Source organism: Denticeps clupeoides, chromosome 2 (genome assembly GCF_900700375.1).
Source record: "Denticeps clupeoides chromosome 2, fDenClu1.1, whole genome shotgun sequence".
In the NCBI taxonomy this organism is placed as follows: Eukaryota; Metazoa; Chordata; class Actinopteri; order Clupeiformes; family Denticipitidae; genus Denticeps; species Denticeps clupeoides.
Window position 1 is genome coordinate 6,466,227 of NC_041708.1, and position 27,715 is coordinate 6,493,941.

At 41.5% G+C, this 27,715-nt stretch overlaps 1 protein-coding gene and 1 non-coding gene across 7 annotated transcripts; one reads left to right on the plus strand and one right to left on the minus strand.

The window, feature by feature from the left end:
• The first annotated feature begins 13 nt into the window (after nt 1–13).
• Nucleotides 14–27,536, plus strand: plekha1b (pleckstrin homology domain containing, family A (phosphoinositide binding specific) member 1b). Of its 6 annotated transcripts, none has more exons than XM_028959823.1 (13): nt 14–155; nt 9,058–9,218; nt 12,840–12,896; nt 12,978–13,023; nt 16,310–16,407; nt 18,147–18,272; nt 18,502–18,642; nt 18,879–18,947; nt 21,192–21,256; nt 21,463–21,526; nt 22,210–22,299; nt 23,397–23,467; nt 25,002–27,536. In XM_028959823.1, the coding sequence occupies exons 2-13, from the start codon at nt 9,078–9,080 to the stop codon at nt 25,225–25,227; spliced, it is 1,194 nt and encodes a 397-aa protein (XP_028815656.1). In that variant the 5' UTR covers nt 14–155; nt 9,058–9,077; the 3' UTR covers nt 25,228–27,536. The 6 variants fall into 6 exon arrangements, with proteins under 6 accessions (XP_028815656.1, XP_028815665.1, XP_028815635.1 ...); XM_028959832.1 differs by having other exon boundaries at nt 23,397–23,437; XM_028959802.1 differs by lacking the exon at nt 23,397–23,467.
• On the minus strand, nt 14,490–14,600 carry LOC114785021 (U6 spliceosomal RNA). Its single transcript, XR_003748999.1, has one exon. It is a non-coding gene; the product is annotated as a U6 spliceosomal RNA (small nuclear RNA).
• Nucleotides 27,537–27,715: the final 179 nt, after the last annotated feature.

Genomic DNA, 27,715 nt, shown 5'->3' on the forward strand with positions numbered 1-27,715 from the left:
CGAGAAAGGGGAGGTGGCGGGGAGGATGTGGAGTGGGAGGCGGCTGGAGCCCGTGGATAGGTAGCTGCTAACCGTGGGTAGGACGTCAAGCGGGAGATGGGCTGAAAGTCCGCACGGGGCCGTCACCGAGCGCTGCCGAACATTTCCACAGGCGTGTGAGTGAGTCCGAAAAGAAGTTTCCTTGCTTCACACACCCTCAAAATGACACGCGCACACTATGTCTGTCTGTCCGCTGATGCTCGTGTGTGTGTGTGTGTGTGTGTGTGTGTGTGTGTGTGTGTGTGTGTGTGTGTGTGTGTGTGTGTGTGTGTGTGTGTCTGTGTGTCTGTGTGGCGGATCGTAGTGGATTCTGCCGTGCAGCCCGCAGACCTGTGGCTGCTGCTGGGACTGGGACTGTAGTTGCGCTTATTCTCTCTGTCTCTGCCACCTTTGCATCTTTAGTAATTTTTCTACCACCTCGGCTGTTGATTTGCACACTTGCCTGCAGAATGGTTTGCTGATTATTAGTCGCATGTGCGATCATTGATGATGTGCAACCTGTAATTTTGTGCATATAAGATCTTCTATGTTAGATGTGTGGTTCCTGGTTGTGTTAGGCTCCTGGAAAAAAGCAATATTGGATACAAATCACACCCATCATAATGTATTAATTTTCATAAGGTTTCTTGCATTTGGTATATTTTGGTGGCTGAATAATCTAATTGAAAAAATAATAAAAAAAAAAAACAGTAGTGCACCATTGGGGTTATATATTTCCATCTGCAATGGTGGACAGGACATGTCAGCAGCAAAAAATAAAAACATTTGATAAGGTCACCAATATTTGGCAGCCATGTTCGTAATTGGTAGTAGTCGATTATAGTCAACTATATTCAATTAATTTGGAGCAGTTATAGCGCATTCACTGTACGGTTAATCCATTCTCCTTTTAATGTGTGAGATTAACATTAATACGAGTTTCCCTGTCCTGTCTATGATCCTGCATTGGCTAGAAATGGCGATCGGTGTAAAGAGTACTTTGGTCATTCTGCTTTGCCGTTCAGAGAGCGACAGCTCAAACGGTCGGATCTGGTATTTGTCCCCTTATGTCATCATAAGGGGAAAGGTTACCTCCCCTTTCTCATGCTTTGCCAAACATTGTGGATGGTGAATGGTGTTGATGACAAATTTCCATGAATGCCCCCCCAACTTCTATAGGCCGCTCTACAAGCTACAGACACAGAAATGGCTCGGTCTGGGGAAATCTCATTATGGGACTGGATAAAAGTGGCTGTAATTCTGCACCACAGCTGAACTTTGGAAAGAGAGTCCAGACACTGTATTGGGGGACCAATAAGACCGATATAAAAGCGGAAAAAAAGAAGTCACATCATGGGACCTTTTAATAAGTCACTTAGATTACGTTATCTTCATAGTCCTGACTGGCTCGTTGCAAGTTTTTTTGGTCATGGGTCAGGCTAGTGTAATAGTTGAGAGATGGACCCCAAAGGCTGCAGTTCAGTCCCTTGGCAGGAATCTTGAGAATTTTCTTGCAAATGTTCACACACTCCTTTTTATTTATTCTTCAATGCATGGCCGCTCTGTTTCTGTGGCACGGTTGAATTAGGTGTGTGATGAGAACGGCAGTAGTTTAAAGGATGAATAGGTGCATCTTCATCTGACCGGTTTGGGCGGAGCTGTAATTGCCTCTGTGTATGTTCTTCTTTGTGGAACACTGAATAGACGGGCTGAAATGGGGACGTAAATAGCTCACTGATTAGCCTTTTATCAGATGTACACAAACCATGACACAACAAATTAGGCTTCGGTTACGCTCCACGTGGTGTGACGGCTGGGTAATACTTCCTAAAAATGAGATTTTCACAGTTAACAGCACGATTGGTGGTTATTTGATTAAGGAGCCAGTAAAAAATATTGCACGAAAATGCTGCAACTAAGTCATTTTTGCTAAATTAGTTTGGAGCCACCTCTGATTCATTGCACTTTCAAAGTGTCCTTACAAGAAAACATAAGAAACATTAGTCCTACCAAACATATTTTAGTCCACCAAACCACCATTAGGATCTCTCGCATTCATTCATTGGCCTTTAAAAATACATGCTCAGATGTTGCAAGACTAAAGTAAAGGCTCAGTTTAGTGAACATCAGTACAAATGCAATACAGTAAGGGGTGTTGACAGAAGGGCGGGGCTTTTGAGGCTGTACGGCGTGGTTGGGCCGTTTCACTTTGAAAGAGACTTGGTTTTGAATCCCAGGATTAAATTGCGGGGCACTACTTTCAAACTGGCGTTACGTGCGAAGTGTCCAAAAGCAATCATCACTGATGTTTGTGCATGTGCATGAAGGGGTGGTAGTAGCATGGTGGGCTACTAGTCCCAGGTTCAAACCCCACTTACTACCATTGGGTCCCTTTGCAAGACGTTTAACCCTGAGTGTCTCCAACTGGTGGAACGTAACTCTCTCTAGATAAGGGTGTCAGATAAATCCTGTAAATGTAATATGATTCATTGACGAGCGCAGGTTCGTATCATAGAGAGTCAGGAAGTAGTGCATGTGACAGCTGTCAAACATCCTTGCATTTTCAAGTATGCGTTCTGAGTGTCAGAAAATTGCTCCTCGCCCAACGAACAGGGTAGATAATGTCTCTTCTTCATGCTGCTCATCTTCATCCAACCAAGTGATTCGGCCAAGAATGATGTTAGACTTGATAACAAGCCAAATTTCATAATCGATTCGTTGTGTCTCGCAACACGGAGACATTTGATTATTAAAAATAACTTTAGTTGAGCGCGGAGCGCAGCAGATGCCACTTTGAAAACTGTTTCTGACGCCGGTAGCTCAACATTACCACGTGTTACGCGGTCTTTTTTTTTCTTTTTACACGCGCTAAAACAGCCCATGCGTGACGCCTGGTCAGAGCTCCCCTTTCTCACTGTCTTTCACCAAGACTGAGGTTTAAAGGCAGCCGACACATTTCGTTGTGTCACCGTGTGCTGCGCTGCAGCGTTTCACAATGACAGCCACTTGACATCTTACCTCTGCATCCCTGCCACGTCAACACCATCTTGAGCGGCTGTTTTCTGCGGCAGGCAACATGGCCTCCAAGAACATAGCGAGCCTGAGCCAGGAGCATCTGAACATGCTCACCTATTTTCGTTGAAATGAAAAGTGTCTGAGCAAAGGGAGTGAGAGAGAGTAAGTGTGTGTGGGTATGTGCGTGTGTGTGTCAGTGTGAGAGGTTTTGAGTGTGTTCGTCTGCAAAAGTGTGTGCCTCTGCAGTGTAGTGTAGAGAACAAGTTCTGACATTCAAAGATATCCTGTAAAATTTTCTGATTTGTATTGTTCTTTTTTTTTTAAATAAAATATTTATTTTTCTGGCTTTTTTTTTTTTTACATTTGTCAGATGTAAAGCATACATGTGTGTGTTTTTTTGTGTAAGTAAATTTTTATGAAAATGTTCGTGCATTTTCTATAGATTTTAGTTCTGTTTTGGAATAAAAGGGTTGGAAATTCATGCTTTTAGTATTTAAAAATCAACAGATCAATCGATTATTAAATTAATTGTTAGTAGCAGCCCTAACAGCAATAATGATAATGGCTTGTTAATTCTACATTGAAAGTGCAATGATGTCCCAGCATGTAGGTGTCCCTGCACCAGTTGTAGTGTGTGCTGTTCGCAATGCAATCACAATGTTATATCCCATGTTATAACATGTTAGTCTGTGGATGAGGTGTGGTAAATTTAACATTCCCAATGCAAAGTCTGCTTTAATGTTCAAATATTTAAAAAATGTTCAGTGTTACTTAACTTCCAGACATCCCCTGTTGTGTGTTCTTTGTGAGTGATTCTACTATTTATCGCAGAGTATGTGTACTATGTAGAGTATGTTTACCACCCAAACCAACTGAAACTAAACATTCCTTTTCCTCATGCCACCCTCCACAAGGTCAGACCGGTTCGATTTTTTTTATCCTTCACATCCAACCAGTGCATTTAAAGAGAACGAAAGCAGACGATTAATGGTTGTGGGTTCCTCCCTTCCTTGATTCCTAAAGTGGCATCAGATCCACTGGTATGCTGTCTAGTTGGCTTTTTTATTTAAATTTTTTTGCATCTCCCCGCTCTGGGTTTCGTTTGAAATTTTCTTTGTTAACTGAAACTCAAATGAACGCTGATTTGAAACCAGCCTTGCAAAGGCTCACTTCTGCATACATTGAACCTGGAGATGAAAGTGGTATGTGTGCCTTGTTAAAAGTGGTATGTGTGCCTTGCGCAAGCGTTGCACAAAAGCATCTGTGTGTTTTGCTGGAGATGAGCATGAGATGAGTGCAGATCGTTGAATAGTTGAATAGCCCATGAAAGCCATCGAAACATCCAGCGGTCAACTGTTCTTTGGTGGTTTTCACACACACGCCCTGGCCTGGCCAGGCTTCCGATCTGAAACTCGATTATTACACAGAAGATTTTCTTACGCCGGTCGGGAGGTGACACTTTAACCGAAAGTTCACTAAAGTTGACCTTCAGCTGGCAGAAACGTTGAGAAAAGAGTTTGTGTTCAAAACAGAGCAGGATTTGATGCTCCAGTGCAAGTTATGTGGCCATTATGGCAAAGGTCATGTTTTATCCAGAGTGTGTGAGGGCGCTACTGTGAAAAAGCAGCCGCTGAGAATATAAAACAAGCCCCTTTGTAAATAGTTCCACTTGAACTGCTTGCACTTCCTCTCGCCACCCATAGCGCAGGAAGTCGGGTGAGTTGGTCTTCACCTGACTTTGCTGCCTATAGGCACTGGCAACGTGCCTGCAGGTGCTAGCACCTGGGCTCACAAAAAAAAAATGGCAGCTATTAAGGCCGTAATTATTGTTTCGAGATATTAAAATGATGACATGATCTCTGGAATCGTAGTGTGTTTTTTTTTGTGTGTGTGTGTATATATAATATGCTTTTTAGGGTGAAGCTCAGTTGAATTTGATCTCTCCTCTCATAACCATATTGGATTTGACTACCTCATTCCAAAAAGGTTCACCTGCTGGATTTTTAATTGGATTGAACTACAGAACTTTTGTAAGGGGCTCAGATCTTCAAACATATTTTCTTTTTATTTTTTATATATATATATATATATATATATTGTTAAGTACAAGTTTAAGTTTCTATTTCTCACTTATATACTGCTATATATATACTGCTAAAAAAATAAAGGGAACACAAAAATAAGACATCGTAGAACATAATCGATTACATCATTATGACGTTGCTTGGTGATTTTCTGGCGGTGGTATAAAAATTCTTATTAAAAAGCTGTGCGGGAATGAGAGTCCAGAGATCTACAGCACACTGAGTGCTGGCTGCAGTGCTTCACAATGATAATCACTTCACTTGCGAATTGTATGTCAATCAGTGTTGCTTCCTAAGTGGACTGTATGATTTCAAAGAAGTGTGATTGATTTGGAGTTGCATTGTGTTCCCTTTGTTGTTCCCTTTATTCTTTTTTTTAACAGTGTGTATACACACATACACAATGGTAAAAACTTTAAGGAAACATAATGTTTGTATTAAATTGCCCAGTATCAAATTTTATTTGCATATATATATAGGTGGTGGGCCATTATCGGCGTTAACGTGCTGCGTTAACGTGAGACTCTTATCGGGCGATAAAAAAAATATCGCCGTTAATCTATTCACAAAGTTGGGTTGGGAGCTGGGTCTATACTAGGGCTGCAACTAGCGATTATTTTAATAATCGATTAATCTGTCGATCATTTTTTTTTATTAATCATAGAATCGGATAAAAACAAAAAACAAGAAAAGCATTCATTTCCAACCCTTTATTCAAAAACAGAACCAAAATCGTTTGAAAGTGCACAAACACGTTGCTCCTTGAGCTTTTATAATAATAAAATAAAATAAAAATGGACTAACACAATAAACATACACATGTATGCTTTACATGTGCCAAATATATACTTTTTTTTTTTTTTTAATAAAGTGCCACCTGAGCTGCCAGAATGATAAATAATTTATAAAAAAAATTAAGAACAATACAAATTGTCAAAAAAAAATTGAACAGGATTTGTTTGAATGTCAGAACTTGTTCTCTACACTACACTACACTGCAGATGCACACACTTGCAGACGCACACACACTGCAAAAAATGCTTTTCTAATTTAGTAGTTTTGTCCTGATTTCAGTCCAAATATCTAAAAAATCTTAAATCAAGATACATTTACTAGACACATGAAATAGCATAAGAAATTGTCTTGTTTTCTGAAACATCTCAAAATTAAGTGATTGTTTGTTTAAAACAAGCAAAATTATCTGCCAATGTGGTAAGAAAACTAATCTTAATGAGATATAATCTCAAACAGAAGTTTTAAGCATCACTTAATTTTCTCATGCCATTTTTCTTGTCTAGTAATCTTGATTTTAAGATTTTTTTTAGATATTTGGACTGTAAACGAGACAAAATTACTAGGTAAGAAAAGCTTTTGCAGTGTAGCTATACATGACAACAGATTGAAAAATTAATGGTCCAAAAAAGGCTAGTGAATAAAAACAAGTCTTTAGTCTTTTAATGCAAAGTAACTATACCCCTGCTTTACTACTGTTATTAACGAGCTAACGCTAACTTGTCATGCTTGTCAAGCTGGATGACGGATAAACATTTACATTTACAGCATTTATCAGACGCCCTTATCCAGAGCGACAATCAGTAGTTACCTGGACAGACTCCCCCTGGAGCAACTTGGGGTTAAGTGTCTTGCTCAGCGACACAATAGGCGAGTGTGTTACCCACTAGGCTACTACCACCCTCCGTCGTCCACGCGGAGACGCAGAGAACAGTCCAAACGCTGTTTCATCCCCCCTCCACACCTGTAGGTGGCGCTGTAAGTCCCCGTCAAAACGGAACAAAAGTAGGATTCTGTAGTGACTTACCCTGCTGCTGAACCCCCGTCTTCCTCCTCAAACACTCCGACATGTTTCAGGTGCTGGATCATTGCCGTGGTGCTCCCGTTCCGTGCCAAGTCGCTTTTGCATATTTTCGCACAGATTTCTCTGCCTCCGCCATGTATCTGTCCTCAACCTCCACTGGTTTTTTTTATTTTTGCTCTGCGCTGTCTATGAGGCGGCAAACTCTGCTAGCATCTGTGCGCGAGAGAGACCGGGTGTGTTCATTCCGCGCGCAAATAACGTTTTTTTTTTTTAATAATCAAACGTCTCCGCGTCGCGCGACATAACGAATCGATTACGAAATTCGTTGCCAACTCTTAGTAATCGATTTTTAGCAATTTAATCGATTCGTTGTTGCAGCCCTAGTCTATACTACGCAAGCTATTGTGCCGGAGTTAAATGGTTACACTAGATTTATAAGTATATTTCTTCTTTCTTGTGTCTTTTATTTTCTTATTTCCTAAAGACTTTTATTTTGTTTTTGAGACCCGGTTCAGGTGGGGTTTGTGTGCAAAAAGTTATTTCTTTCATTTTAATTTATGTACATATTAGGAATATTTTGCATGTGTGTTATTTTGTGAATATTTTTTTTTTATGTTCTTTTTATACTGTATATTGTAGAGAGAGGTGCAGAAAGACGCGATGTGTGACGCGATGTTCTGACGCGACCTTGCTTTTTGTACAGAATACACTTTGCACAGAAAATCTCTTGGGTGTCAGCTCATCATTTGTGGTTCAAGAAACGAAATCAAAAAGTTACACAACGCAGAAGAAGAACTGCTACACTATGATGACTTTCACCTTGAAATTTTAGCGCGGATGTATACCTAGCCGAATTGCACTGTATGCCTTCGAACTGTGAAATTACCACATCAAACGTGACGTGGTAACATGGATGCAGCTATTTAACTGAATAAACATTTGGTAAACACAAGTACATCTTATTGAACATAATTTATTTTCATCACCATTTATCATAGTAGAACCGCTTTCTCAAGCAGGTTGTGATGCATTTTGGAAACAGGAGATGAGCCCCTGGTCTAATGTGCCACCTGGCTTGAGAAACCCGTTCTCAAAGACTTACTTTTAGTCATTATTTGGGTAGCACACATTCTGAATGCCTTCGGCAGAATTCAAATGAGCCATTTTAATCTAGATTAATCTAGAATCTAATTTTGCTTACTCTAGATTAATTCTAATATATATATATATATATATATATATATAATATAGATTAATCTAGATTAATATAGATTGGAATTAATCTAGATTAAAATGGCTGTGGAATGTCATGAAGTCGCCCGCCCATGGCCTGTTTTCTCCATGATTTTTCATAATTTATGGAAAGCCATTTCCACCAAAACTGTTCCCTTGTGCCAGGGCTGCCGTGACATTTTAAGTGGCTCTGTGTGCATCTTCACACTGCAAAGCTGTCATGCCACTCATGAGAACGTGGCCCGTGTTTTTTGGAAGCACACAGAAATGGAGGACAGAGGCTCACCTGTCTACTTCCTGTTTGGCCACACTTGGAAATGACACTTGATGACGCTTGATTATGTCATCTGAACAAATTAGTATTTTCCTTTTTCTTTGACGTGGAAATGAAGTGATTGTGCTGTGCTGCTGTCTATCACAATGACAATGTCCTCTGCATTTAACCTACCTTAGTGAGCAGTGGGCAGCCATGACAGGTGCCCGGGGAGCAGTGTGTGGGGACGGTGCTTTGCTCAGTGGCACCTTGGCAGATCGGGATTCGAACCGGCAACCTTCTGATTACGGGGCCGCTTCCTTAACCGCTAGGCCACCACTGCCCCAACAACATGCTCACTGAGGAAAGAGGCTCAGTGATGAAAAGATGAAGATTCCTGTAGCGCCTTTACAGCTGCTTTATATAGCATTGCTTGTGTTGCAGTTATTGATATTTGTTCTGCTTTTGCATGAGAAATGAGACGGGAAATAACCTTTTCACTTGTTCAGTTATTTATTGAGGAAATAATTCAAATTTGAGCCACTTTTCTGAGCATGTTGTTGATCCTCACAACCGTACGTCAACCAGACCCAACACAGAGGTTCTTCTTCATCGCCTTTTGTGTCCTCTTCTCGCAGTGGAATGATCCGGCCCCGCGATGCCTTACGTGGACCGGCTGAACCGTATCTGTGGCTTCCTGGACATCGAGGAGAACGAGAACAGCGGCAAGTTCCTGCGCCGCTACTTTATACTGGACACTGTGAAGGGCAGCCTGGTGTGGTACATGGACAACCCGCAGGTAGGAGCCTCAGACAAGATTACCATATTGGCATGAATGTAATTTGAACACGTGGCGTAGTTTTTACACCTACAGGCTTTTGTCTGTTTGAATATTGTTCCCCCCCTTTGTGTCACCAGGGCAACAGCCAACACATGTAAATTAACTGTAAAAATGTCGCTCCAGTTTCATACAAACATGTAGTAGTCTACAACAGAAAATCTACTTCCTGTATGTCAACTTTTTGTTGCTCTGACCAATAAGAAGAGGGAAAGTTTCGCTTGCATTTGCTTGGATTCGTGAAAATTGGGAGATATCTTATATATTTAAAGCTGACTCATATTCAGCCCAGTGGGATGTTTCAGGAAAGCTGCCGTCATCCTGAAAGTCTCCTATCTCGACCTATCTATCATAGTGCATGTCAGTCTGGCATTAAATTTGGCTCTGTCTCACTCGATTATGTAATTTTCCAGAACACTGTTTACATGGTTCCTGTTCAGGCACCCCTCTAGGCACAAAAAACTGAATTGCGGCAATTGGGAAGCACAGCGCTATCTGTTACATCATGTTGGACACATTAATTGACGGATCGAGTTGCTGCCCGTGTTTTGAGCTCTCGTAATCTCGTAACGGACCTCGATCTGTCCGCTATTCTGTGCCGTAGCCGTTCCCGTCGCTCTCGACTGGATTCTGTCAGATGGGAGTTGTCCCGATGAAGTAACCCAGATCATGTTACGGTAACAGTCCGTCTGTGCGACTGGGGTGGTGGATCGCTGTCCAACACGTCTTTGTTCCTGTCTAGGCATCTGTCTGCGTCCCCCCCATGCTTTGTACAATATGCTGTGCTTGCGCTGAGATTTTTGTTCATGCCACATCAAGCAGTTATATTTCATATTTCATAGCCAACATAGTCCAGCAACCTTTTTAAATATGTAAGTGTAAGGACAAATGTAGATAAATCAGGTTCCGAAGCAGAGCTTTATTGTCATCTTAGCCACTTAAAGTGAACCACAGAGTAGTTGAAAGAACGTCCTCCTGGAGGACGATGGGGATAATGGGGCGAATCATCAAAGTATTATAAACTTCAGACCTAAAAAATGTCTATTGCATCCTTGAATGTATACTAAAGTGTAGGTTTAATGCTTAAACCTGTATGGAATATAGAATATGTGGAGTATGACAGAATCAACAGTATTGTGATATCCATGTAGAATCATATTGTGTGATTGTGTGATTTTCTGTAATTACCCTGAATATAGACAGTGTGAAATCAGTGCAAATTGAATGGAAAATGTAAACATAACCACTATTAGCATAGTGGCCCCCTATTATAAATATTTTTCTTTTTTAATTTTTATAATAGGTCCCCTATTAAAAAAATTCACTGTATGAGATTATTTAACATTAATACGAGTTCCCGTAGCCTGTCCATTTACGTTTACATTTAGGGCATTTATCAGACGCCCTTGTCCAGAGCGACTTACAGTTGCCCCCTGGAGCAACTGAGGGTTAATTGTCTTGCTCAGAGAGACATTGTTAGTAAGTGGTCCTGCAGTCCTGCAGTGGCTAGTAATGGAGTGTAAAGAGTGCTTTAGCCATTCTGTTTCATCATTCAGAGAGCGTCATTATACGGGGGAAAGGTCACCACCCATTTCTCATGCTTTTTCCGCACAGAGAATTTTTCAGTGTTGCTATGTTTCTGTGTTCATTTAAGTCCCTGTATGTCACATTGCGGTCATATTTATTTTTGCATGTCAGTATCACAATGACAGTGGCACATGGCAAAACTGGGCTCCATCCTGCCAGCCCTCTCGGTTTCTCAATGATAAGTAGGATAAGGCTTTGCTCCTCCCCTAATTTGTTGACCACCAATCAATGCAAAACCCATTATTAAGATTCATTTATGCGATACCTATTACATGAAATATTTATTAAATGTAATTAATATAAGAAAAAGTGTACAATTAAACTTGAAGGATGTTGCAGCATTCTGCTGCTTTTGTCTCCATTTTGACCACAGCAGCCCTCTTCTTATTCTGCACGTAGTAATATTTTTAACCAATCAGACAATGCATTATTTACTGCATATAACTCGACGAGGATGGTTTGATGTTACAGTTTATGGGTTCTGCTGCTCTTATCTTTATTTTGATCACACTGGCCCTTTTTTTCTGCACGTAGTAATACTTTTAACCAATCAGACATTGCGTGTGATGCAATGAGGATGGAAAATCTGAGTTGCTGCTCTCGTCTCGTATTTTTTTTAATATATGTGGTGACTAGGTGAAGCCAAAACCGCTCTTCTTGTTTTTATTTTACTTTCAGTTCTGAGTTCTTGAACAAATTCTAGAATAGGCCGGTATGATTTTTTAAAAATCATGACCAATATCGATTCAAAAGGGTCCTATGTTTTTTTTTTTTTTTTTAATATATGGGAATATGTACAATTTATCCATCTCCATACCTGTTCTGCCAACTTGTCTGTGTAGGTCACCAGATCATTCAGCAAGGACTGTTACAACAATAAAAGTAACAATGGATCTGAATGTTCACATCTGATACCTAATGTTGGTAGAATAGCTTTATTACCCTTTTGTTTCTTTTTATCATTGTATTCAGTAGCTTAAAAAAAACCCACTTTGTGTTAATTATAATTACAAAATGCATGGGCCTCAGATTACAGCTTTTACATTTAGGCATGAATGACCTGTCAACGTGACCCTGATTTTCAAGTTTAAATGTATTCATTTGAAGGCAAAATCAGCATCAGTCTTATATAACAACAACATATCCATGCTGGCGGGAGATCTTTTATTAATGTGGTGCACTTCCCTGAATTATTCACCCGTTTTTGCTCCCTGTTCTCCGCTGAAGTGCTGAAACTTTTATGGATGGATGCTGAATTCTCTGAGTGCGCGGCCCATGTTTACTGTAAATGAGGACACCGTAGCCGATGTTTGCATCTCTCTCTCTTTTTTTTTATCTCTCCACCTGCAATACCAGTCAGAATGGATGCACCTACTCCGTGGCGGTTATGGTCATTTTAAAGAATTCAATATAGAAACTTTTTTTTTGTAGCAGGACTGGAGTTTCATGCTCGTCCTGCGTTATTATGTTTCCCGATTGATGCATGAAGCCATCGGCACCAGACAGCCGCCGCTCATCCATATGGATTTCCCTCCTCATGGACTGTTTTGGGTGGCACTCCAGGAGTTGTGCCTACAGGGGGAGGGTACTGTCAGGACCTGGTCCAGAAGGGGCTGCTCCGGATCCGGGGTTCGGACTGGAGTTTCGTGTTATTATGTTTCCTGATTGTTTTCTGCCTGTATACAGCTGCCCTGTTCGTTTCTGTTCGCTGTCGAGTCGTTGTATGGGGATGTGTCCCCTGTCGGGTGCTCCTTCCTCGCCATGTCCAGCCACTGTGACATGGAGAGAAGCCATGTGAAGTATGAAATGCTGCATGACTGCAAAAGCTCCCAGATTTGGAGAAATGCAATTGTTCAACCTTGTTTCCTATTTTTTTTTTATTAGACAACCTCACATGTGTTATTTCATAGTCCTCTGTCTTTAGGTTTGTTCTCTTGTGTAAAAAAAGACCCATAAATGAGTAGGTGCGTATTGACTGGTGCTGTATCATTTCAGAACCTTCCTAAAGGAGCAGAGGTCATCGGCTCTCTCAAGCTAACATACATCTCCAAGGTCTGTAGCGCTGAGCACTTTCTGTTCCCTGAGTGTTGTTCATTGATGGCAATTCTTAACGGTTATTTTTCTGTCCACCAGGTGAGCGATGCCACCAAGCTCAGACCTAAAGCAGAGTTCTGTTTTGGTAAGGCTCTTTCTCTTCTGGTCATTCTGCTGTATTAAAGCCTTGTCTTCCTTGGCCTCCCCAGACTGTCACACACAATGAATGCAGATATTAATGGCTGGCCATTGTTTTTGGATTTCAAAAAGTGGGCACTTTTCCTGATTTGAGGTCAGCTGGACTTTGTTGTTCGGTGGGTATTGTTCAGGGTGTGGCAGGTGGGCAGCTTTTTGTCTCTGAGGAAGCTATAGACCATTAAGGATGTAGAAACCCCCTTCCTTTAAATGACACATATATGAAGATGTTTAAATTAAATTCAAATTCCCAAATGGACCAGACCGTCAGAATCATCGGGGATAGGCTTACTTAGAAGTACAAATGCAATGGTACATGGTAGTGACATCATTATATTATTACAAAATGGCCATAAATACATGGATATGCGTCCATGCACAAATGTGTAACTGATCAACTGTGTTCCATTTGACTTCATTTTAAGGGTCTGATCTGTTAGGGTCTGGGTCTGTTTTCTAAGCGGTTGGGCTAAGATAGTTGGGCATCTCCATCTACGACCCTTCAGTTTTCCAAGTATTGGCCACATTATGTAAATCGGCACAGTAAAAATGTATTAAAATAATCAAGAACAGGGGGCACCTCCACCTTTTTGGAATTTACTATCTGAAAAGCCGCCATTTCCATAGTCCCCCCTGAAGACTGCCCCATTCGTAGAGCCTGTGGCCCCATTTCCTGCCTCGACTCTTGTTTCTGAGGAGGGCTTTTGTCCCCTCTTGCAGTTTACCAACATTGCTCTCCGTCCGCGCTCAATAGAAGGAAGCAGTCGGGTGACCCGTAGTTGACCGCGCTCCTGCTGCGACCGGCTGTGTTTTGGGGGGAGAGGAGGAGATTCGTCTTTTGCGAACAGGATGCTGGCGTCAGAATCGGAACCCAACTCCAAACCCGATGGACTATTTTTAAACCTGTATTTGCATGATTCGGCCAAAGTTTGGACAGAGACCTACGTAATATCCCCAAACCCCACACATTTCCAGCGTCTTTTATAGCCGTCTGTTTACAGAGCCTCACTTTAGGCTGTTGTTTTTAGGGGGGTAGGACTTTGTTTGTTAATTATTGAACAAAAGTGGAAGACGTCTGTGTTTGTAAACTAACTTCTTTTATGTAAAGCAGTTATGCACAAATAAGTTTTATATCTGAGAATGTTGCACAGGTAGTTGTGTCCAGAGAGTTTCTCCAAATTATAACTATTTATTTCAGTGTGAAAGTGAATTGATTGTCATTGTGAAACACTGCAGCACAGCATACAGTGAGACAACGAAATGTGTCCTCTGCTTTTAACCCATCACCCTTGGCGAGCAGTGGGCAGCCATGAAAGGCGTGGTGTGTGGGGACGGTGCTTTGCTCAGTGGTGCCTTGGTTCGGGATTCAAATCGGCAACCTTCTGATTATGAGTCCGTTTTTTTTTTTTTACCCACTTTTTTCTGTAACATTTCACGGATTTGTGTGTCATCATTTTGCTGGGGCCATTGCTAATCTTCTATGTATCGATCCAATTTTTTGTATATGTGCAGCCGTAGCCAGTCCATGACCAGTCCCCCTCTGCCAGCAGATTCTCAGACCAGCCAGTCTTAAAGAGCAGAAAGTGACATTGCTTGCGTCCTAGATGCTTCTTTTAGTAGTCGTTTGGCAAAAAATGCATCCCTGGCTTTTTTGGAGAAGGGAGCGTATCAGTCATGGTTGCTATGCTTTCATTCCTCCAAGGTCCACAAACACTCTGATAATTTTTTAACTCTTGCTTTGTGTGCAGCAAACATTTTCTACATCCATTATATGTTCATTAAATAAATCTTAAATTGAAACAGTACTCGAAGCTATGTGCATTATGTAACCTAAAATGTTTTCAGTAGCTGAATCTAGGGTGGTTGTAGCCTAGTGGGTCAGACACTTAACCCTGAGTGTCTCCAGCGGACCTCTCCTTGTAACTATTGATTGTAAGTCACTCTGGATAAGGGCGTCTAATAAATGCCGTAAATGTAAAATGTTTTCATTACAGATTTGCACCAATATCTATAACTGAATAAACCGCTAGGCCACCACTGCCGCATAATGTGTTTCCATTATGCATATTTTCTACTGACAGTTTAAAGGGTTCATGAAAACGCAGCAACTAACCATCACCCCAGTCTGAGTTCAAGAGAACTTTGGAGCAGGTTTTCATCCAGGATGTCTCTGTACATTGCTGCAGTTCCTGCAGCTGAAAAACCTCCCCACAGCATGATGCTGCCACCACCATGCTTCACTGTAGGATGGTATTGGCCTGGTGATGAGCAGTTCCTCCGAAAGTGACACCTGGCATTCACATAAAAAACAGATCATTTTTGGCTAGTGGTCCTTCAATTGCTTTTTGGCAAACTCTAGGCATGTGCCTTTTTTTCTGCGGAGTGGCTTCCTTCTGGCCACTCTACCATACAGGCTTGTTGGTGGATTGCTGCAGAGATGGCTGTGCTTCTAGAAGGTTCTCCCCTGTCCATAGAGAACCTGTAGAGCTCTGACAGAGTGACCATTGGGTTCTTGGTCACCTCCCTTTCTAAGGCCCTTCTCCCCCCGATTACTCAGTTTAGCTGGCTTGCCAGCTCTAGGGAGAGACCTGGTGGTTTTGAACTTCTTCCACTTATGGATGATGGAGGCCACCTTCAAAGCAGCAGAGATTTTTCTGTAACCTTCCCCAGATTTGTGCCTCAAGAAAACCCTGTCTCGGAGGTCTACAGACAATTCCTTTGACATCATGCTTGGTTTGTGATTTGACATGAACCGCCAACTGTGGGACCTTATATAGACAGGCATGTGCCTTTGCAAATGTGCCTTCCTATTTATCCAACTAAGCTGCAGAAACATTTTCAGGATGATCAGGGTTAAACAAGATTCATCTGAGCTCAAATTTTGAGTTCAGTTTCTTTCTCAGTTTTTTTTTATTTTTTAATAAAAAACTCAAGTAAGTTTTTTTTTCATATTGTCAGTATGGGGTGTTGTGTGTAGAACTTGATCCATTTTGGAAAAAGGCTGTAACATAACAAAATGTGGAAAAAGTGATGCACTGTGAATACTTTCCCTATGCGCTCTACATTAGGGCACTTCAGCGTAGAAGTCATTCTGAGCAAACAAAAAGTGAACACTGAAATTTCTATAATTTGAAGTTTTGAAGAGCTTTGTAATGTTTTGTTTTTATTTGGGGGGATATATTAAATTTCTCTCTTTTTTCTTATTTTACTCCTCGGTTCCTGTTCCTCTTCCAAAGTTATCAATGCTGGTATGAGGAAGTTCTTCCTGCAGGCCAATGATCAGCAGGACCTAGTGGAGTGGGTGAGCGTCCTCAATAAAGCCACCAAAATTACCGTAAGTGTCCCACAAACTCAAAGAAAGGGCGAGCTTTCAGTTAGTCTCTCTCACGTGTTTCATAGCGGTTCATATTTACGGAAGGAGCAGCTCATTCTTGTGAATTTCACTCTGCTTTCCATATTGTTATATGAGAGAGTTGAGTTATTTGTGTATTTATTTAGTACATTTTTTCATTTGAAATGCAATATTGAATATATTATGAAAAATAACCACTGCGACACAAACATGCAGATTTTAAACTTTCTGCATTCTGGCAATTTATTTCTTCAATTTATTGCACTTTAAGTAGGTCATATCAATAATAAATATTGTATTTGTAGTTTATGGTTAATCAATATTTAGACATGTTGCTCACAAAGGGTTTGAAGTGGAATTGAATGTGTTGGGGCCTGGTGCGGGGACCGAGTTTTCACTGGGCCGAGCGTATGCTCAGAGAACAGGGCCAGCAGTGCAGATAAATCAATGTCTGACAGATTTTAGCCCGTGGCCCGAGACTGGGGTGACGGGGTGTGGTCCTGGCCGTCCCCCATGCACTCATCACGTGAGGCGGTGGAACAAGGCACATGTGAACACACGTGCCGATACAGAACTTGACGGCAGGACGGCCACAGCGCTCTCCTTTCTCACGCACTCTGCGCAACGCCTACGTGAACGTGAGGGAAGCGGTGTGCAGGAAGTTGATTCTTTTTCATCTTTTCTTGCAGAACATTTACAAATGTCATCAAAGTGCTATTATTAAGCAATTTTATGTAATGCAACATATTATTATGCAGAATTTCTTGTAGTGAAATGTTTGACACACACACACACACACACACAAAGTTTTACACAAAATTGTCTCTGTTTAACAGATGCTTTTATCCTGAGCAACTTATAGATGAAAGTGACTTACAACCAGTCCCCATGTAAACCTGCGACCCTGAGATCATTGTGCTACCCACTATCAGTGGGCCAGCTTTAGTGGCAGATGTTGTAGGTCAACAGTGAAGGTCAGGTAAAATCGTGCTTTTTGTTGAGGGGAAGTTGAGACATCTGGGTTAAGAGGGCTCATCCGGCCTGAGCTCCAGCCCTCCTCATCTCATGCATCAACTAGTATTTACACTGCAGCATCCTGGGAACATTTTCCCCTATGTGAACGTGGAATAAAACAAGCGTCCCCCCCCCACATCGTTGTCCCCGTTTTTTTTTTTTTACGGCCGCGTTCTCTCGAGTGAGCCAGTGACTCGCCTCTGGTCTATTTCTCATTGTCTGCCGCCCGCATTCTTTTTTTCTTCCCCAAATTGAGGGCTTGGGGTGGGATGGGTTTAAAAAGATGCCCGCTGCTCAAACTCAGGGAGAAATCCTTTTCAGGCTTTTTGTAGAGGACTTCTGGAGACAGCAGATAAGAGAAATGGTGGGATGATTGAGTGTGTGTGTGTGTGTGTGTGTGTGTGTGTGTGTGTATGTGGTGCCCTTTTTGTGCCCAGAGATGTTTTATTTCTTTTCATCTGTTCGTACAAATTTATTCTTAGTACATAATCTGTCTATTTGTCTGTCTGTCTGTAATTCTGTAGTTGTGTGTATGTGTGTGTACTTATATATTTATAATCCTTTGTGAGAAGACTTAGCATCTCCCTGTATGAATAATGATGGCATAGAACTAAACAAGTTTGTTCTCATCAAGTCAGAACCAAACGGGTTTGGGTGCTGGGCTGGTTTGGGGTTGTAAATAAACTCCCTTTGGCTTTCCCATGCAGGTGCCAAAACCCGGTGATGTGCCACAGCCATGCGTGGAGTCCCCACTGGAGGCTCCAGGTGCCACCAAGCAGGTGTCATATAAGACTGAGATTATTGGTGGCGTGCCCATTGTCACTGCCACACAGGTGAGAACCGCTGTGCTCTGATATATTTACCTTTTTGGCAGTAGCTATTGCTTGACTTCCTGGTTAGTTAGTCAATTTGAAATGAACGATTGTCTGTCTTTTGACTTTTGTTGCCAGATTTTACAAAAAAAGTCCATTATTCCTTTGCACGTCTATTTCTAATGCTGAAGAAAATTCGGTATGTCTTGGAAAGGGTCCTTGAATCCAACGTGTAATTTTAATTCATCAGGAGAAAGGCGAGGGGCAAAACGGAGCAGACCGTGGAGGTCTGCGTAAACCCCCCAACCAGCCGTACTACATCAACCGTCCGACATACAACCAGGACCAGACAGTGGTCAAGGCTGGATACTGTGTGAAGCAGGGAGCTGTGGTGAGTGTGTGTTTGTGTGTGAGCAATGGAAAGAATACCGCTTCCATGTCTCTTTAACCTCACCTCCGAGAAGCACATAAAATAACTATTTGTTTAATGACCACTATGCAACTTGACTAAGAGGGTAATAAGTCTCTGTCATTTATGAGCGTTTGCTAGTACACTCAGTGCTCAGTTACTGAGTGCTCTCCAGTTTTTCCTACCAAACACTTCTTCGCTTCCTGCTTTCTCCTCAGATGAAGAACTGGAAGAGGAGATACTTCACGCTGGACGAAAACGGCCTCAGCTACTTCAAATCGGAGCTGGTGAGCATGAGGACAAGAGAGAGGGGGTGATGGAGGCCGTGTTGGGTGTAGCCTTGTGAGCTGCACCTGTGCACCAGAAGCCTTCGGTTCTGATCTGATCTGATAAAGGAGGCGTTGCAATTGTTCAGACAGCATTCCTGGCGTAGCTCCCATTACGTCACATTTTTTTAAATGGAAAATCCATCGACTGTTTATATTTTTCCTGTCCTTGCTCCTTTGTGGTCATGATTTAGAAGACAAAACTGTGAATCCCAGTTTTTTTTACTCTTGAGTTTGATGTGTATGTGTGTGTGTGTGTGTGTTTGTGTTTGAAGCTGGAGGCTTTTCCTGCCTTTCATTCTTCACCGTTGACGTGTTGACCAAAAATCATGTCCAAACTCGCGTTTACAGGGTATGCAAGTGTTGTGTGCGCCTGCATGTCAGAGTTTGTTCCTGTCTTACAAAAAGCCCCACAGGTTTTGGGCAGAAGGGTCTTAATCCAGATCACAGATAGCATAACAGGAGAAAACGCAAAGCCTAACCAACATTGACCTGTGGAGGTATAGAAATATAGTAACCAGACACTGAGCAATACCAATGTGGTATTACATTCTCTCCTCATGTGAAGACAACACAGTAACGGACTGTTAGTGCAGGGCTCTAAACGAAGGAGTGGCTTGCCTGCTCTTGTCTTTGTGTCTGGATGCCTATAAACTTGAATGTTTGCCATAGCCATCTAGTGCCTTAGGGCCCTATTTCTGACCTTGTCTTAGGCGTAACAGAACACATAATGATGACTTGCAAAAGCGTATCAGTAAATGTAACCTGGCCGCAAGGCACAAAATGGTGGAAGTTTTCCAAAACGTGTCTGTTCTTGGCGCTACACACAGTGCAATCCACAGTGTGAATTCATTTTGAAATACATTTCATATTTGTTTCAAGTTTATTTACAGCCTTTGGCAGATGTTGCCAGTGGTGGTGCAACGGCACTCCGTAAAATACCGAACCGTTTGGTCCGTCCTGTAGGGTAAAATATGCCATTATGGGCCTTTGGTATTTCAGTTTTGCAAATAATTTTGAAATTGGTCTACAAATTGGACAAAAGAAGCATAGATGAGTGACTCTAAAAGATAATCTGTAACAGTTCGGGCCCATGTGTCAGGTTGAAGTAGTTTGGGGGAGCGCGGTGAGAACGAGGCAAACCGTGAAACCGTGAACATTCTCATCCAGATTCAGGGATTTCCTATTTATTAACCTCTGGTATTTCAAACCTTGTTGTGCCCAGTTGAATGACTCTGTATGTTCAGACACTATAGAGGTCACATGTTCCTTACTGTTACCGTGCTGTGCAAAACCACAGCAAAATGACAACTGTCTTTTCAAAAGTGCTTTTGAACAGACCTGTCATGACAACTCAAGAGAAACAAGAAAATAACTCGCGCATTGTTCCCTTTATGCACCAATAAACCAAACCTGTGGCCCTTCTGTATATTGAAGACAGTCGCACATGTTTTATGGACCTGGTTTTAAAAAATACTGCTAAAAATTATTTATACTAGACATAGAAATATGTTGGCCAGTTTTAACACTGAAGTTGTATGCAGTTACCCAATGCAGACCGCAGTGTGTGTGGGTGTGCGAGTGTGTGTGGGGGTGTAAATGCAAATTTTTCCGTGTGGGCGTTCTGCACATATTACATGTCTGATTGTTATTGAATTGGTTCATGTGTGAAAGAGCCGGGTTGGCGAGGAAGAGTTTGAAAATATTCTAATTGTGTAGCTGTGTGTGTGTGTGTGTGTGCATGCTATCTGAAAATGGTGTAGGCTTCATATGACCTTTCCATCAAATTAAATTATTTTTTTCTATTGACATTCTTCGTCCAGAAAATAATATAATTAATGTAAAACAACATTCAATTGTGTTGGTACAGCATGGTGGTGCCGTGCTTTTTTTTTTTTTTTTTTTTTTAAACCGGCATCACCACTGTAGATGGGCTCTGCTGTTGCGTTTGTTTATATAACTGCCCACGTTCAACTAGAACCGTGCAAATGCTTTTTTCTTCTTACTGAAGGAAGTTAAAAACTTTCTGCCATCTGTGGGCCTGTTGCCCTGCTGCCTACAGTCTCTGTGTCAGAAAACTACTTTCACATTTGTGAGCACTGTTATAGTTCTGCACTGCAACATTCCAAAAATGTACTACAAAAAAATCAAAACCAATAAATGTTATGCAATATGATGTAATAAAGGCCATTCTGTGTCTCGCAGGACAGGGAGGCTTTACGTGTGATCCCCCTGAAGGAGATCCAGAAAGCCCAAGAGTGCAAGCAGAGGTTGGGGTTTTTACAATGCATGCTGTCGGTGCATGTAGGTGTATGTGGTTGCCGTGTGTGGGTGTGTGAATGTGCAGTGTAAAAGTGTTGCAGGACGTCGTGTGTTGACACCTGCTCATACCCTGAGCTGCGATTTCTGGCCCTGTTTGTTGTTCAGCAGTCAGAAATGGAACAAATGCTCTACTCACATGATTCTTGTGTTCCAGTGATTTAATGATGAGGGATAATCTGTTCGAACTGGTCACTACCTCACGCACTTTCTACATCCAGGTGAGACATTTGCTTGTGTTCTTCTAATATTCTCCCCCTTATTTTATTACCGTTTTTCTGTTATATACTATTTATTTTGTTTCTGTATCATTAAAGCTTGTACTAGATTATTTCATGTCTTTGCAACTTTCTGACTAGTGATTGGGTCGCAAAGGATTTATACTACATGACTGATCACCAAGGGATGGGGGAGGTGTCTCCCAAACAATTCTCTGTCATAAAAAGCTGCTCCTGTTAGGTCTGGTTGTCCGCACAAAGAAATGCCTTTCCCGACACAAGCCTACCCAGTTACTTTGGCTTGGGACTGACACCAAGAAATGCACAGACACAGACAATACATGTGTCCCCGGTGGCTGGGTTTATTGGTTCTAATGAATGTGGATCAAGAAATCATTTGAAATAGTTGGTATGCTAACTATTGAGTGAATAAAATAGATATATTCATAGTTGGGGTCCAAGTGAACCGGAATTGATCTCTTCATCGATGGTAACTTAAGCACGTTGTAAGTCACTCTGGATAAGGGAGTCTGCCAAATGCCGTAAATGTAAATGTAAATGTATTGGATGCAGTTTGCAACAGTGAATGATTTTGACCATATTCACACACTGAGGTTAGCAATTGCCTGTCAACCGCTGATTTGCCACCAATTGAAGAAGTAATTGGCCATTCCCTTTTTCTATAGTCTGATAGCCCAGAAGACATGCACGGTTGGATCAAGGCCATCTCTGGGGCTATCGTTGCCCAAAGAGGACCTGGAAGATCGGGGTCCACCGTAAGTACATGTGGGGTCTCCTGTACACAGAGGCTTAGGCTTTTTTATTGTACTACTGTTTTTTGATTCCAAAGTGTCAGAAGCTGCTTCTTCCTGAAACCAACCCTGATTGATTCAGTTCCTTGATGTAGATGCACCAGAAACCAAGGATACATTTTTGAACGAATGCTCGGTGATTGTGCCTAGATCTACTTTATCGCAAAAATAATTGTCAAACTCTATCATGATACACAATATATAATGTGATACCTTACAATTTTGTCTAAATGAATTTTTATTGCATGAAACCCCAATATAGTGAATTTAAAAAAGGTTTAGTCTTTCTTCGGACCCAAGTCGTCCGCTTCCATCTCCAGCAATGTTGCTTCTTATTGCTTTTGCAGTTGCAGGATGACAGCGGCATTTCTTAAACCCTTTGTAGGGTTTAAAGCAGTCCTTCGCTGCTCCCAGCACCATGGCATAGCAGCCAGCAGAGCGGCGCACCGGGAGCCTCTGCAGACACCACAGTCTGAATTGACTCATTGATCCACAACGAATAGAAACAAGGCAGCGAATCAGGATGTTGGAGAGGACGATTGTTGCAGTGATAATGAGTTGATTGTAGCAATTAAATTCAAACATATCATTTTATTCCGTCATTGTGAGGAAAAACGTGCGTGGGTCAGGAGATATAAACTTGCGTGGGTCAGGAGATATAAACGTGCATGGGTCAGGATGGGCGAAGTACATGCGGTCTGCTTAACTATAACGTTAGGATTTATACGCAATGGTCACAATATAGTCACTATATCACACGTGGAACAACCTGCAATATTTGATATAGCGCCTTACTTGTGGTAGAGTGACATATGAACAGTATACGATCCTACAGAGGTTTGTGGCAAACCAGGACCTGTTTTTGGTGATTGGCCTGGCCATAACCTGGTCTGGTTTTGAATTGTTTTTAACCTTGGTTACCCAGCTACGTCCTACATCCTGCCCTCGATTTTATTTATTTATTTATTTCCTCTCGTTCTCGCTGCCACCATATTGCCACGAGGCAGCATAAGACCCTCACCTCTGTGTCCTAATGCAGCTTTTGCGGTGTGTTATTGCAGATGCGTCAAGCCAGACGTCTATCCAACCCTTGTATACAGAGGTATACCCTACGCACTGGTGAATGCTGCACGTATGTTGAGCTACCTGACCCTCCCCAACCCTTGACCTTTAGTTGGCTTGCCGCTTCCACCACCCAACCGGCCTAAGTGCCCACACCATGTAAAGCTTGTGTTACTTCACCCAATCACCAATGGTTCACATTTGAGTTCACCCTTGTTAACCTGATCCGTCTTTCGCGAATTCCTCCACACTGACCGGGCAGAACGCAGACTGAAGTTCCAAAGTGCTGTTCAAACATCTTTCTTCTGCTCTGTGGGAGAGCATCCACTTTTATTCACTTCACTCAACCCTGGTGTCCTACTTACAGCTTGGAATTCACCAAGTTTTCTCCTCCTATCTCTGGACGTTCCATCTTATATAACCACACAAACCACCTGACTGTCTTCCCCCATTTCCCGTCTCCACCAATTATCCATCTTCTTGCATTCCTCCTCTAAGGAGGAGATCTGAAAACACCGGAATCTTGGTTCTGTGCAGACGGCCACTCTTAATTTATAACAACCGAAAATCTCCTACTTCTTCCCCTGCTTCATTTTTTTCATATCTGCTCTGTTGGACCAACCCAGTTCTGAAGGTATGATGAAAGTACATTGTTTCCCAGTCCACAGATCTTGTACTCTTCTTTCATATTCCTACGCTGGCCAGATCTTTTCCACCTTGCAGTTATTTTAGTTTAATTGTATAATAGTTTTTTTTTTCCCTTACATTTGAGCATTTTACACTTCTTTTTCCCCAACCGTGAGTGCCCTGCTGTGTTTTTTCTCTTTTCAGGTCACTTCTCTCTTTCATCTTCCTCCTTTTTCTCATCTTTATTCATTCCACCCACGTAGGAATGAGCTATGTTTTTCTTTTTTTTGTTTTTTTAAACCGCTTTTTCTACTCACAGAACTGCATAATGTGTAGGTGAGGGTCGACACAGGCTTAAAGGTTTTTTGGTTTTGATGTGGCATATTCAGTCTGGTCAGTAAAAAAAACCCCAAAGACAGTTGTTTATTTATTTTTAATAATTTATGTATGATTCTCTACTTTTTTCAGTATGACTACTAACTTTGCCTTAATGTGCACCTTGCATTCCTCGAACAGGAGTCAATCATCTCTCCAAAGCCTTTTTTTTTTTTTTTGCACGCTTTATGTGGCTAATGCTGTTCTTTCTTCTGTTGTCTCTTCCACCCTCCCACCCCTTTCCTGTTTGTCTTTCAGAGAGTTAAATGTGACACTGAGACTTTAACATTCCAAAAATGAGAGCTGCGCTCCTCAGTCATGCATCTGCTGTGCTGCCATTTCCACGTAAAACCGCACTCCACCCTTGCCCACTTCTTTCTTGCTGGCCTGACAAAACTGCCCCACGCCCAAACGCCAATGCACCTCTGTCACCTGTAACTGCCACTAAGTGCTGCCCCCTGCTGCCCTTTGCTGATGCTGTGACCCCACCCTACCACCATCCAATAAAATAAAGGAGAAACCTTTCCCAGAGACTCACTGACCATGTCTTTTGAACATGTCCTTTTCCACCCCATCCTTCCTACATCCACCCAACCATGCAGGACCTCGACAAGCCACCAGGCTCCAGCTTCTACTGCAGCCAGCAGGGACCCCTCATCCCTCGCTCACCCTTCTCGGATGAGCACTTTTTCCCGGAGTGTGGCGATCTCCTCCCCACAGCGAGTGCAGAGCCTGGTATGGGACACAGAGGAGAACTTCAGTGGCCTGCTGCCGGGGGTGGCACGGACCAGGCTGTCACTACAGGAGATGCCGCGCCTCTTCAAGTGAACAACCAGCCCGTGTTGCCATGGCAGAGGAGCTCTGAAGAGGAGCACCCCGCCCCTACTTGCCCCTACAACCCGGCCACCATCCAGAATATAACAACAAAAAATGAAACATGAGGGACCTGAGACCACAGAAGCTTACTACCAGAAGAGGTCAGCCCAGAAGATGGCTGAGATTTATTGATCTGACCAGTCGGAACCAGTCCTTTCATAATCTTTTTTTCCATGGTGACTAGTTATCAAGTGAATTTGGCAAAAGCAAAGTTCATAAAATCAGAAGACATCAAACACTTTACATGGCACATCCAACATATGCATTCGGTTTGCAAATTATTTTCTAACTGATACAAATTACCGGAAAGGTATTTTGAGTAATATGGCTGTAAAGAAGGTGACTCTGACACATGAAAGGGGTTCACTCCAAAATTTACTGTATAATATATATGTTTTCTTTATGATCCATTTAGCTCATTTAATGTTTTTCATTTGCTTGTTTTTATTTTTGGGAACACCGCAAAAAAATCACTTTATCATTAAAGTTAAAATTGCCCAAACATCATTATAACTGGATAACCTTACATAATCCAAATGTAAATTAAGTGCCGTATTGGGGCCACTGATTAAAAAAAGAAGAATTTTGAGATATGACTTTTCTTTTTTTCTTTCAATATTACAAGATTGAATTGGATCACTATGGAAATGAAGTAGTCAGCGATTACTTTGGGGTCGTTTATTGTATTATAAACCGCTATCCACATAATCATGACAACTAAACTTGTCTATGCAACCATATGGCTTTAGTTTGTCATATGAGTCTTTTTGCCATGTTGCATTGGGTGATCAGTTGTTGTACTGGTAAAGCTGTTGTGCGTGTCGGAGTTCCACTCATTCTGGATTAATCAGTTTTAAGAATATTCGGGTTGTCTCAATTTAAATAAAAGAGAAAATTTCTCCCAAATTCTATGCGGAGCTGATGTGCAAGCAGATTCAGAATTTCTTTGTTTGAACTTAACTCTTCAGTGACTTCTATGATGATGGCAATGCATGACAATGCTTTTCATGTAACGGCATATGAAATGCTATAATCTCGTAATTATACGACTTCATTTTTGTAATGATATGATTTTATTCTCGTAATATCACAACTTTAATCTTGAAATTCTTCAGTGACTCTAATACGTCATGGTAGGGCTATGTTTTTTTAATATAGTTTTTTCATCATTTTGAGTGCACCTGAATGCACATATTTCTATGTCTTTATGTATGTATAATATTTATGGTTGGAAAAAAAATAATTCTTTATGTTTGTTTCCCAACAAAATTTGTAATTATCCACTTGGAAACATCTAAAAAATCAATGTGCAGACCCCATTGTGCTTTGTTGCATTTGTAGATATTATAGTTTTTTTGTTTGTTTGTCAAAGGTAGTTTGCAATGATTTTTTTATGTAGACGTTTCATTTATTTTTCTTTTTACACTGATTTATTTATTTTATATGGTATGATTTGTTATTTGTATGCTAATTTGTAGGGGGTGTCATGCCACCCAGCTTGCCATGCCATTTGCCTTCCTGAAATTCACACTTATCACCCCATCCCAACCCTGCTAAATGGAGCATCATACACTTATAGAATGATATTGTGATGTTGTTTATATGTTTTAAAAGTTGTGCTTCTTTATTTTGTGTAAGTGGAGCTGCTGGAGCAGAGCGTTTCCTAAGAGAATGGGACTCACCATTGGCCACTTCATGGTCCTGATGCCTCTGTTCAATTCAACCAATCAGGGTTTGCCACGGACAGGCGTTGAGTCATGCACATGAAAATGTGACTTGGAGAGTTTTCATTTTTCTTTTATTGAACTAGTCTGTAACAATTTTTTTTTGCCCAGCCCTTTTTATGGCTGCATAAAGCTGTTCAAACCACCAATGCTCTTTCTTCTCTTGGTCACAATGGAAACAATAATCACTCGCATATTGATTAAAGAATTTATGACTGTGGCGGTCATTAATTGTCTGCCTATGTAAAACTTCATAATTTCTAGGTTTTGTGTTACTTTTGGTACCATTGCTTTGAATGTCGCACATCTTTGTTGTGATGTCGGATGCTGTAATGAAAGATGTCACCCCCACACCCACCTTGCATTAGGTGATGTTGCTGGTTGCATTGTAACTGCAAATCACACTGCAATTAGTCAGATCATGAAATGCGTATAATCAGAATCGATTGGCTGTGTAAAAGTAGCCCAAGTGCCTGCATACTTCTCTGTGAGTTATTTATTATGTGTTATATGATTAAATCAACCAGTTCAAAGTAATTGAAGTGATTTTCTTTTCTTGGCCTCTTCAGGTTCCATTTCCATTTCTACAGTACAGCAATTTACTGTGACATGCAAACAAACATGATATGTGTAAATACAGTATATGTTCTCAAAACATCACAATGCTTCCACCATGTATTATATATCTCTGAAGTCACAGACGTAGATTAGTACTG